Source organism: Calliphora vicina, chromosome 4 (genome assembly GCF_958450345.1).
Source record: "Calliphora vicina chromosome 4, idCalVici1.1, whole genome shotgun sequence".
Classification (NCBI taxonomy): domain Eukaryota; kingdom Metazoa; phylum Arthropoda; class Insecta; order Diptera; family Calliphoridae; genus Calliphora; species Calliphora vicina.
The window spans coordinates 50642546-50655470 of record NC_088783.1 but is presented as its reverse complement, the minus strand read 5'-3'; the positions used below and the strand labels follow the sequence as shown (position 1 = coordinate 50655470).

General features: G+C 33.6%; 1 protein-coding gene across 1 annotated transcript; it reads left to right on the top strand.

Annotated features, from left to right (window-relative positions):
- The first annotated feature begins 492 nt into the window (after positions 1 to 492).
- Positions 493 to 12589, top strand: LOC135958425 (cuticle protein 16.5-like). Its single transcript, XM_065509330.1, has 2 exons — positions 493 to 537; positions 11729 to 12589. The coding sequence occupies exons 1-2, from the start codon at positions 493 to 495 to the stop codon at positions 12473 to 12475; spliced, it is 792 nt and encodes a 263-aa protein (XP_065365402.1). The 3' UTR covers positions 12476 to 12589.
- Positions 12590 to 12925: the final 336 nt, after the last annotated feature.

The window sequence follows — 12925 nt, the reverse complement described above, 5'->3', positions numbered from 1 at the left end:
AACTGGAATTAGAAAAATTCGTCGTCTCTTGTATGATCGCAAAACTATCATACATACATTGAATCAGGAGAAATCGTTCCATTTAAGTGGTTCTCAAGTTTAGTTCAATGGGGAGCAAGTTTGTGAAGCTATTGTGAATAGTGCGAGAGATAAGTATCACGAGGGCTCCAAAGACAGCCGGAGTAATGCTTCTAAGTATCGTGAACAGTTCGTTCACAGTTAAGAATACTGCTCAAACCGAACTGCTCGCGAACAGTTCGTTCACAGTTAAGAATACTGCATAAACCGACTTTTAATTGTGTCAGTGTTGAACGGGTTTGCCGCTCACTATCCGGAGGATGTTCCTTAAAGACCTTACTGAATCTGTAGGCATTGACAAATACAATGAGTCGACGTCAGGTGGGATAAAGTCAAAAGTTTAACCGTATATGTCAAGGAAGTGGATTGACAGACAGCAGCCTGATCTACTCATGTAGGTCATTTAGACTCATCATGTTGCGTTTCGGACGTCTGGAATACTTGCCATTGAATGTTATGGTAATAAGAGGATATTGGGGATATTTTGGATTGTTGATTGTCTTCAATTTTTACACCAAATGAAAATATAGAAACGTTAAGGGGGAAAATTGCAGGAACTTTAAGAAGAGTATGGGTGATAATACTCCTTCTTGTACATCGATTTTTATTTTGCATTAATTTAATTTTTGGCTTCTGAACACAACAAATGCTTGTCTGCATAAATTTGGCAATTTTTTTTGCGTTTGACATTAAGTGAGTGGTCAATCGTGGCAAATTCATTGGATAAAGCCAAATTAGCAACAATAGAGCGTTGACACGATCACTGCTGATTGAGTCCATTAGCGTTCTGGGTAAATATCAAGTTTAAAGCCGTAGTTGTGGTATGATATTACTGAAGCTATATATGAATGAGACGAGGGAGAAATTATTTATCCGGAATACAGGAGATTAAAAGAAATTCGAGCGGTATGAGTCCTAATTAGCGTGTTTGTCAGGTTTCAAAATAGGAATAATTCGCACAACCTTCCAGTTATCTGGCAATAGCAACTGGTAAATTGAAAATTAAACCAGAAGTGTAGAATATTCCAGAACTACACAGAAAAAACTATATCTTAAACCGTTTCAATTCAAATATTTGTCACATAATGAACTGCTATCAATTATTTCATAATTAAATCAAGTATTCATTTGCTCAAAAACAAAATTTCTTGATATTTTCTATTGAATTTTGAGTTTTGCATTTGATTATTTTGACAATTGAATATACAATTTTCGTTATTGGTTGAATTTCAAATACAAAAATTATTGAATAATTTTTGTATTTGATAATTTCAATAATTTTTGTATTTGAAATTCAACCAATAACGAAAATTGTATATTCAATTGTCAAAATAATCAAATTCAAAACTCATAATTCAATAGAAAATATCAAGAAATTTTGTTTTTGAGCAAATGTTATAATTGAAACCAGTTCAATATGGGATAAATGTTTGAATTGAACTATATTTTTTTCTGTGTAAGAGGTTTGAGAGTTTAGATTGAATATAATGTTTTCAACATTAATGGGAGTGAATCTCGCTTGCTTCGAAAAATGTTCAGCAGTACAGAGTTGCGCACTACTGGGCATCTATATGCTGTGAGTTATTAAATGTGATAGCAGCGAAGTTGTTACTATTATTGGAGGCCATTGTCTACTTTTAAAGTGGACTCTAGCTTTTTCGAGACTATTTTGCAGTGGTTGCAATGAACTAATCATTTGTTGCGAAGATGATCATTCACGAGATACTCAATATCAGGCATTATTCACTCTCCAGCTGGGTTGCAGACACACAAGTGATCGTCTTATGCTTCCAGATATTCTCTTCCAATTGAGGCTTATACTAAAGATTCGTCCTACTAAGAACAATATCTCTTTTTCACATGATTATATTTTAATACGAATGGAAAATTATACTGTCGTCTGCAAAATAATAGTTATGAAAACTAAGAAATATAGTTGAATATCCTGAATTTCGCCAGATTGTTAATGCATCTCTATGAATTTGACTACAATTTTGTTCGTTTGATTACATCAAGCTACATGTCTGGTATTAATCAATTTGTGTGTGTGAAATGAAAGTTTTCATTCCACTACTTAACCAGGACATTGATATTATTCTCCAAGAAACAAAATTTCCAAGCTCAGCCCAATCAGCCTTTTTGAAAATTACGACTTTTATAAGTCCGTAAATGCCCGAGTTAGACAATCAAGCTTTGTTTGTCATAAATGAGCGAGAACCTGTAGATGTATTAGGAGTATGACTTAAAAATACGGGATTTACAATAGATGGCCTATCTTTTGAACTCGGTTTTTTGTTTTAATTTATTCTCTCTTATTTATTGAACCTTTGTTTTTTCTTGTTTCAAAAATCTCGAATTTTGTACCAACGTCATGACGCGTCATATGCCGGAAGTTTTGCTTTTCTTCTTTAATTTTCAAACAAAAAAATGCCTCTACAGCCCACCGATTGCTCACCAAAGCTTATGGTGAATGTGTTCCAATGTATTCATCGTTCAAGAGATGGGTTCTTCAGTTCAGAAGTGGTGATTTCGACACGGAAGACAAAGATCGCCCATGCCAGCCAAAAAAGTTTGAAGTCCATGAATTGAAGGTATTACTCCATGAAGATTGTTGTAAAACTCAACAAGAATTTGCTAAATCATTGGGAGCTGCACATGCAGCAATTTGCGAGCAACAGGATTCATCCAAAAGCAGGGAAATTTAGTACCATACCATAGAATTGAAGCCCAGATTTTACATAAAAGAAAATAATTTTTGCACCGATAAAAAATGGATCCATTACTAAAATCGGAAGCTTAAGAGATCGTATGTGAATGATCTGTATTTGGTGGAAACAAAAAGGTCCTTTCTATGACCTATGAGCTGTTGAAATATTGCCAGACCATCACAGGGAACCTGTACCGAAGACAACTGATTCGTAATATTATATCATGACAATGATCTGCCACATGTGGTTGGGAAGTTTTGCTACACCCGCTTTATAGTCCAGAACGCTCTCTCTGGCGTGCATGCACTTTGAAACAGATTATTTGATATTGGCTAGATTCTTTCTGGGCCTCAAAAGGTGAGCAGTCCTTTTAGCTCGGAATCCATATGTTGCCAGAAAGATGGGAAAGGATCATAGCTACCAATGGCCAATACTTTGGATAAATTTATATTGTACAAATGTTTTAAAATAAAAGCTAGCAATTTTAAAAAAATCCGAAGTTTTAAGTCATACTCCAATTATAGCTTACTGAAAAAGACTGCATCGGTTCTATTCAATAAGATAGCTTCAGTTGATAGAATAAATTGTGAAATTTCCCACTTACAAAAATACAGCTTCGGTTCTACTCATAAGTTATACGACAATCTATTCTTTTGTAGGGTATTAGAAATAAAGAACCAATCAAAAAACTAATTTATAAACGATATTAATTCAATTACAGAAATTATCCTTCTCCTTGAAATTTATTTTGCTTTTATAGTTTCATTAAACCATTCCTTAGAAACCCACTAACACTTTTTAATATTCAAATCATACGAGTATTATTGAAAAGTATATAATAAAATAAACTTATTATTAAAAGTATAAGACCAAAACATAACATAACTTATTATCATATTCTCTGAATTAAGTGTTAATTTAACCTTATGATCCATATAAAATTTTACAATTTATAGGTTATAATCATAGATACTGGCACTCGTACTGGCAATCGTATAAACAATTTAATTATTTATAAATAAATTTATTTTTAATACTTAATTATGATGGGCTTGGTAATTTATTTTTTAATGTACATCAAAGTTTCTTGTTTAATAAACACTTTTGGCATTAAAAACATTCCTTTATCTGTGTAATCATTCATTTATTCATAAAAAAATCATAGATTTGTTTACCGGCCCTCTAGTAATTGTTTTTTGCTAATTACTCACATACTAATTACTAGCATGCCAGTAGTAAGTATTAAGATTATTGCCTTCAATGTTAATTATTAAAATTTGGCTTTTTAATTGAAAATAATTAAATGATTTTTTTTAATTTGCAATAACTGACGTTAACCCATTAACGCCTGCTGCCATATTCCGTTGTGCGATTTTGACGAAATTTCATATAAACAGTATTTCAGGTATTTATATTAATTAATGAATATTTTATTTTTATCTGTTACACTTGAACCAGTGGAACTTCGGGATTTAATTTCAGGGACGCTCTCCGCTAGCTCATGTAAATGAAAAAACCTGGAATCCATTAGGATGAAGTGCAATTAATATATGTACATATAGTATGTAGAATTCGAACTCTCAAAGTCTGTGTAAAGTATCAGCAAGCTCTAGAAATATGCAAATATACATGACAGTAGCTATAAAAATTTTCGAAAGATCATGGCATTAACATTTGAAAATGATTTCGGGCATATGGCCACCTAGGCTGTGACGAAGAACATTCTCGAATACCATGAACAATGTTGGCCTCCCAGGCGTCAACTGTTGCTGGTTTATCAGTTTAAACCAGTGACTGCACGTGGCCTCTCAGGAAATAATCGAGAGGTGTCAGGTCCATTTCTCGAAATCAAGTTATCGCCAAATTTTGATTTCAATAATTCGATGGTTACTGTCGCCTTAAGGCACATCTCTCCCGGATTAATGTCATCCATATTTTCAAACAAAAAATCATTGATCATGGTGCGATCTCCATTGAGCGATAATTTTTGAATAAATAATGTCCGATAAAGCACTAGAGTGTTAACCACAGCACCAAACGGTGCATTTTTCTGGATGTAATGCAGTCTGTAGGGTCAAGGTCAATTGTGCAATGGCCTAACTCCATATGCGGCATTTTTGTTTATTAACAAACCCGTTAAGCCAAAAATTAATCTCATCGCTGAGCACAATAAAACAGTCGTCAATAAGTTGCGCGAATCGATGACTGATTTTGAAAGTAAATTTTGATAATTTGGTAGCGTTGTTCAAGCGTCAATCTATTCATGATGATTTACCAGAGTATACTGATCATAAATGCCAAAAAGTGAGCGCAGTGTGTCAGTTCGTTTTACAGTTAACTCTTTCGTAAGTTCTATCGGGCTCAAAAACCCTTTAGTTGTATTTTCATGTTAGTGTTGATGAAGCAATGATAAAAATTCCTCAATATCATTGCCCTGGTTTTGGTGAAGCTGTCACGATTGCACAAATGTCACTTGTTTGATACGTCTTCCCCAATATAAATATAATAAAATAGGTTTTCCAACGAATTTCTACAAAAAAATCTGTAATTTTTACTCGAAATAGAAAACGGACTTAGGTTTTTGCCCATAGAATAAACACATAGAACGGAAGGAGAGAGTAATATATATGGATAAATTACTCTCTTTTCACACATACGGGTGATACAATAACAAACTACATGCAATACATTCTCATGAATTAGGTTTTTATCTAGTTCATATCTAGTTGACATCTATACCTAAAATAGAGGACATATAAAGCTATAAGGGACCAAGAGGGTTTTATGAATTTCCATTCCACTTATTTTCCAGAGGCATTTCTGTTCAGATTTTTGAATTTGTAAAATTGCCTACATTTGACCTATTCGACCCCATATGACAAGCAATTTTTAATTTTGTAGGTATTTTCTAATTTTTTAGGTATTTTTTAGCCATCCGGCGTTAATGGGTTAATGTATTTATGTGAGGAGGGTCTAAATAGGACTAAATAATTTATGAAATTAATATCATGACCTTGTGATCAATACTAAATTAAATTTGTTAGTCTACACAACATAATAAGCGAGTAGATAAGAGCTTTAAAATTATTTTGTATTTCAGTTTATTTCTTTTTTGCCTCTGGTCTCGTGCCTTATGTTGTACACCCCTTAATACTCATAATTCGTTAAAGAAGATCAACATGATCAACAACAAATATTCATTCACACCATTGGTATTGCGAATACAAGCAGATATTGTTAAAAACTGCTTGTTAAAACTGCTAACTGATGTAGGCCTAAAAACATTGATAATGTCAAACACGTTTAATTTGAATGAATTTAAATTAAAACAAACAACAACTTTAATAAAGTTAACCAAAAAAAAACCTACAATAATTATAATGTTTGTTTAAAGAAAATTATTAAATTGTTTCTTGCAGACAAGAAGGCACCATTGAAATGCGTTTTTATGTTGCTATTGGTGTGAAATACATGCGTTTATTCAGTGATTTATTAATGTATTTATGTATTTGGGCTTAGATTTATATAAATGTGAATAAAATACTTATATATTTATTTATTTAAAAATGTATTTGTGCATGTACCCAGCAGTTCTAGGAGACTATTACGAATCAGTTAGGGTGATAACTAGTTACATAAATAGCTAATCTTACCCCATACATAGATTACAAATATATTATCTAATAGCTGGTCCGACGCAATGTATTGATATACCGGTTACATAGAGTCAGTTACCTTCCTAGCTACCTAACTGGTTACTGATGAACTTTATAGTTATTTCAACATTTACGGGTGCTAATTGACCGCAAATTGTGACTTAAAAAGAATCCTCATAGACAGTCCAATAACCGAATGTAGGTAAACAAAGCTTCCTCCGACAACTCTTCAATAGATTACTTCTGGTGGGTAAAAAATTTTGTTCACATTCGGGTTGTTTGAGAAAATCATCGTAACCTGAACAATATGAACGCCTACCATGGCACTAGAGTGACGATTGACTTCACGCTAGATTACCTGGGATGTATAAAGTAACCAATTGACTTCTCTCTGCATTACAAAGTGCATATATATGTCAAATGACCCAAATATATGAATTGGACAATGATCAGACATTAGTGAGAATTACTATCTATAAGGGATACATTGACTACTTGCTTAACTGCTGGGTAGTCTTCACCTATTACACACTCACACTCCCAGTTAGACATGTTGAATAAATATCAATACAAAGTAAATATATTTGAAATTTATGCAGTTTATTTTACGCCTTTTTGATAGTTTGGTAGTTTTGTTTATCCGATGATTTAATCGATTTAGCGCTACAGAGAATATGATATGCAATATTAATTAATAAAATCATTTGGTTTCTTAATATAATCTTCTTAAAAAGTTATATAAATTCCATATATGGGGTATTTCATGTCAAGTGAACCAACTTTTAAAATCGATGTCTTCCGATCGGGATGAAATTTACACCAAAATTTGATCTATTGGATAGTAATTCAGAAACAATTTATCAACAAGATCGGTCAAGCGTCCCACTAAGCGACCAAATAGGTCTTCAAGGAAAATATCTAAGCTTTATTTTAAGAAAAAAATGGGCCCATTTTGAAAAAAGAAGTCAAAAAAAATTTTTGATTTTGGAAAACAAATATTAAAATTTTTTTATTTTTTTTTTAAAAAATATTTTTTTTCGAATGATTGAAGAAATATGTAGCTATCTAAACTATTTGGAAGTTACATGGATGATAAAAAACACATGTTTGGCCATAATTTCAAATTTTGACCCCCAAACACAGAGAGTTCTTAACCGATCTTGTTGAAAAATTGTGTCTAAATTACTAACCTTGGGTGTAAATTTCATCCCGATCGGAAGACATCGATTTTAAAAGTTGGTTCACTTGACATAAAATCCCGCTTCTAAATCTACACTTCTGCCAACTTTCATAAACATTTTCATGCCCTTAAAGAGTACGATTTTAAGATCTCTTCGATATTATCATAGATTTCATGTAAACTCTATATTTGTGCAACCATATCTTCATATTTAAAAACAAATTGCAAACACTTGGAGCCAGATCTTCAAATTATGGCTGGAAGTTTTTCGTAATGCAAGGAGCTCAATTTTTCCAAGAACATAATGGAAACTCTTTTATTGGCCATTGTTTAAATGCTCCATAAGATATTGTCCGTCTCAAGAACTTTAACATTTGATTTATCAATTTGATTTAGTTTTTAAGTGTTCTGCAGAAACTGAGCCATCATGCTGATCTTAATATAATCGGCAATTGTTTGAGTTTAGAATACATACTTAATTATAGCCCATCTTGGAATACATACTAAAATTTATTAGACATTGAGTAAGAGTGTTAAAATCGACTGCACCGAATCTTATAAACCCTTCAACAAAGAATAATGATTGAAAACAATATTTGGTGAAGAAAAATTCGGATTAAAAAATATTATTTCCGATTTTAACAAATTGTCATTCCGAATTTCCGAACTTTTTCAATCTTTCTGACAACATATGGATTCCGCGCCAAAAGAACTGTTCTTTTTTTGAAGCAAAAAACGAAGCAATATCTGTTCTGTTCCAAAGTAAAGCATGACCCAAAGAGAGCGTTCTGCATCGAAATAAAGAAATAGTAGTCGGACGGGATAAGGTCTGGACTATAAAGCGGGTGAAACAAAACTTCCCAACCTCTACTTTTTAACAGGTATTGCAACATGTGGCCGAGCGTTGTCATTAATGGACTATTTCGGTTTCATTTCTGGCCGCATATTTTAAATGTTTTTCGGCCAATGCTCGCTTCCAACGAATCAGAATCCATGCAATGGTCTGCCCTGATTTCAACAGCTCATAATAGATAGGACCCTTTTTCATCCACCAAATATGGAGAATTACCATAGCGACATGGATATTTGGCTTTGGTGTCGATTAAGCTGGTTGGCCGGGCTTCACGTACGATCTCCTACGCTTCGGGTTATCATAAAGATCCATTTTTCATTGCAACTAATGAATAGGTGCCAAAATTATTTTCTTTTATAGCGTTCAAGCAGCATTTCAGATATACAAAGTCGTCTTTGAAGGTCTCTCTGCTTCAATTGGTATGGTATCCAATTTCCCTCTTTTTGGATTAATCCTGCAGTCCCCAATGAATTTGCAAGCTCTTGTTGAGTTTGACAACAATCTTCATGTAGTATTGCCTCCAATTCTTGGTCTTCAAATTTTTTGGATGGCCTTGGCGGTCTTTGTCTTCCGTGTCAAAATTACCACTTCTGAATCGAACGCACCATCTCTGGCACGTTGAAACCGATGGAACAAACTCACCATAAACTTTGGTGAGCAATCGGTGTGCTTCAGTGGCATTTTTTTTTTTTCAATTGAATGAAGTAAAGCAAAACTTTCCGCATATGACGCTTTGTTGGCACAAAATTCGTTTTGATTCTATCAGCTATTGACACTATAAAATTAGTATCGTTTCAATTTATTTACTATCTCTAAAATACTCTTTATGTGTAGAGTATTGCACAATTCGTCTTACCCTCCAAACACTAAATACACTATTACATATTATGTAGGCAATGCTATTTTGCTAACAAGGGAGTGATAATTATATACTGCATTACAACGCATTGTGTTATCGAATTAATATTTAAATTTTTTGATATATTTAACACTTTGAAAATGCTTCACAGCCTTCGGCCATCAAAAAGACATTGATTAAATTAGAATTGTGTACTTTCTAAGACGATCAATCTTCCTTTTGTGTTTGTCTAATCATGTAAACCATGTAGAGACTCCAAGTTTTTGTCTGTATTTATTTACAAAACAATAAGTAATTTACATAATCTATTGAATTAGTTAAATTATAATATGAAATTATTAAGTTGTTTGGATAAATTTAAAAATTAAATTTGTTTCTTTAAAAATAATGCCTTTTAAATGTTAATATTTGTAATTGTTCCACAGGAATACAGATGGTTCGATAAAGGATAAAAGAGAAAATTGCCTGTGCATATTTGTGGACCCTGAATTGAAGGTATTACTCCATAAAGATTGTTGTCAAACTCAAAATGAGCTTGTAGAAACATTGGGAGCTACTCAGACAGCAATTCCAAAAAGTTTGCAAGCAGCAGGATTCATCCAGAAGCAAGGAAATTCGGCATCATACGAATTGAAGCCGAGAGACCTGGAAAGACGATTCTGCATGTCAGAAATGATGCTTGAAAGCTATAAAATATCATTTTTGCACGGAATCATTACTTGCGATCAATAATGCATTACAATAACCCGAAGCGTAAGAGATCGTACGTGAAGTCCGGGCAACCAGCTGAATCAACACCAAAGCCAAATATCCATGGCGCTAAAGTAAGTGTCTGTATTTGGAGGGAGCAAAAGAGTCCTATCTATTATGATCTGCTGACTCACAGGTACAGGGAACCAACTTATTCGTTTTAATCGAGCATTGATCGAAAACGCCCAGAATATGCGAACAGACATGAAACCAAAATATTCCATCATGAAAAAACTCGGCCACATGTTGCAATACCTGTTAAAAAGTACTTAGAATGAATTGATTGTGAAGTTTTGCCTCAACCGCTTTATAGTCAAGACCATGTCCCATCCGGCTACTATTTGTTTCGATCGATGCAGAACGCTCTCTCTGGGATTCACTTCACTTTGGAACAGAGTATTCGATATTGGCTTGATTCGTTTTTGGCCTCAAATGATGAGCAGTTTTTTGGCTCAGAATCCATATGTTGCCAGAAATATGGGAAAGGTCATAACTACTGTTGAATAAATATTGCACATAAAGCTCTGAACATAGTATGATCCCTAAGTCGTTCTTTAGAACATTTTTATTTTCACATTTGTTATATTTTTATGAGTCCATGGAAAAAAACTTGCGAGGAGCTAATGTTATTAAAACAACTTATAATAAATTCAACAAAATCTTGATTCGGTTGGATGAACTTAATAAAAACTAAAGTCACTTTGAGGTAAGTTTGCTAATAAGCCATTATTGTTTTATTGTTGTATTCCCTTATAGAATTTTGGGGATTTTTTTATTATTATAAAAGTTCATACAACAACAATACACAGGTCTGTTGACGTTCATGCGTCAAGACAGACCTCCAAGCTACAACTTGTTTTAGGCCTTTTAAAATACATATTTTGTGGTTTCGTTTAAAAAAATAAAAGACTAAAGACTTTAAGAAATCACTAAATAAATACATAAATAAAGAGAGGGACAGCAAGACAGACAGCTAGCCAGACATACAAATCATATATATAAATGTAGGTATGAAGAAAATCAATGTTGTTTTAGACATAAAACAGAAGAAAAGATTTTGAAATGTTGTTGTTAAGTTAATGTTAGATTAATAAACAATAGCAACGGCCAGCAACTACAACAAATAGCAAAAACAACCTAAAACTATGTTGAATCAACATGAAGATGTTTTAGTATAAATTAATCAATGATGAACATCAGCAACATCAGTACCAACGACTTCTTCAGACGGTTAACTTGATTCACTCACAAAAAAATCATCGAAAAAATGGTTAGTTAAAATTTTTAAATTGAAACCAAAAAATTAAATAAACAAAACTCGTACTTTAAACAAATAATGCAAAATCCTATTAAACTAAATACAAATTAAGTACAAATTAAATTCGTGTGTGGTTTATTATTTAAAATTCATTGCTCAAAATTAAATCGATTGCATAAAGATCATTATGTTAATGATATTGTGTCTAAACATTGTTGTGTTGTAAAAGATCAAAAACCAAAACTACTCGTTACTTTTTAAAACTCCCTTTAAATAAATTTTAAACAAACGCCTTAAATTATACTTTAATTTTCATTGTTTAATTTATTAAATGTTAAAGTGTTAAACAATATAAAAATATAAACTATTTCATTGTGTCATTTTAGAAATTCTTCATTGCTTTTGCTCTTTTGGCTGTTGCCTCCGCTGATGTCAGCCACTTGTCCAAGAAATACTTGCCTCCCGTACACAGTGCTCAAAGCTATTCTGTACAGAATACCTACTCAGCACCTGCTGTCCATCACAGCTTCTCTGCTCCCGCTGTTGAATCCGTCCACCACTCAGCTCCAGTTGTACACCAAACTTACTCCGCACCCGCTGTACACCATGTCCAACACCATCACTCTGCTCCAGCTCCAGTTAACGAATACTTGCCTCCCGTACAAGAAACCTACTCTGCTCCAGCTGTGCAAGAAACTTACTCCGCCCCAGCTGTTCACCAAACCTACTCAGCTCCCGCTGTTCAATACTCTGCCCCAGCTGTGCAACAAACTTACTCAGCTCCTGCTGTTCACTACTCCGCCCCAGCTGTCCAAACCACCTACTCTGCTCCCTCAGTAAGCTACTCTGCCCCAGCTGTGCAACACCATTACTCTGCTCCCGCTGTTCAACAAACTTACTCCGCTCCCGCTGTCCACTACTCAGCCCCAGCTGTCCAACACCATTACTCTGCCCCAGCTGCTCAACAAACTTACTCAGCTCCCGCTGTCCACTACTCAGCCCCAGCTGTCCAACAAACTTACTCCGCTCCTGCTGTACAACACCAATTCTCATCTGGTCCCTCAGTCAGCTTCTCAAGCGGTAGTGCTGGCACTCAATACGCTTCCAATGGTGGTTATGTATACAAGAAGTAAATCGTTTGTTAGATTTTAAGTTTCATTAAGTGAATACGCTTTAAAGCAAGAGTCAATTTTTTCCATACTTATTTAAGCAAATAATAAAATAATTTAAAAAAACATAATTCAAAATATGTGTTTATGTTTTAATATTTAGATCATGAAAATATCTGGTCCTTAATTGGATAAACAGGGTTTTCTGCAATGTCTATCTTTCGTATAATAATTATTTTAGCTTTTAATCAATCCTTTATAAAGTTTCATGAAACCTTTCTACGTAATTTCACCTATAGCACATTATTACTAGGGATTGTTATGTGGATTGCGAATAGAATTAAAGTATGCAATAGCCTTTATTCGAGAACTTATCTAATGATGCCATCTAGTTACATTAGATGAAGGCTTGTGATCAGTCAATATGCCAATTCCAAATAAGCGTTTAAACAATATAAATCATGGGTCAAAAAC

What these genes read in the sequence shown, in the direction of transcription:
- LOC135958425 (XM_065509330.1), top strand. Translation starts at nt 493, where the DNA reads ATGTTGCGTTTCGGACGTCTGGAATACTTGCCATTGAATGTTATG. An exon ending in ACTTGCCATTGAATGTTATG is followed by an intron (nt 538 to 11,728) that starts GTAATAAGAGGA and finishes GTGTCATTTTAG; the next exon opens with AAATTCTTCATTGCTTTTGC.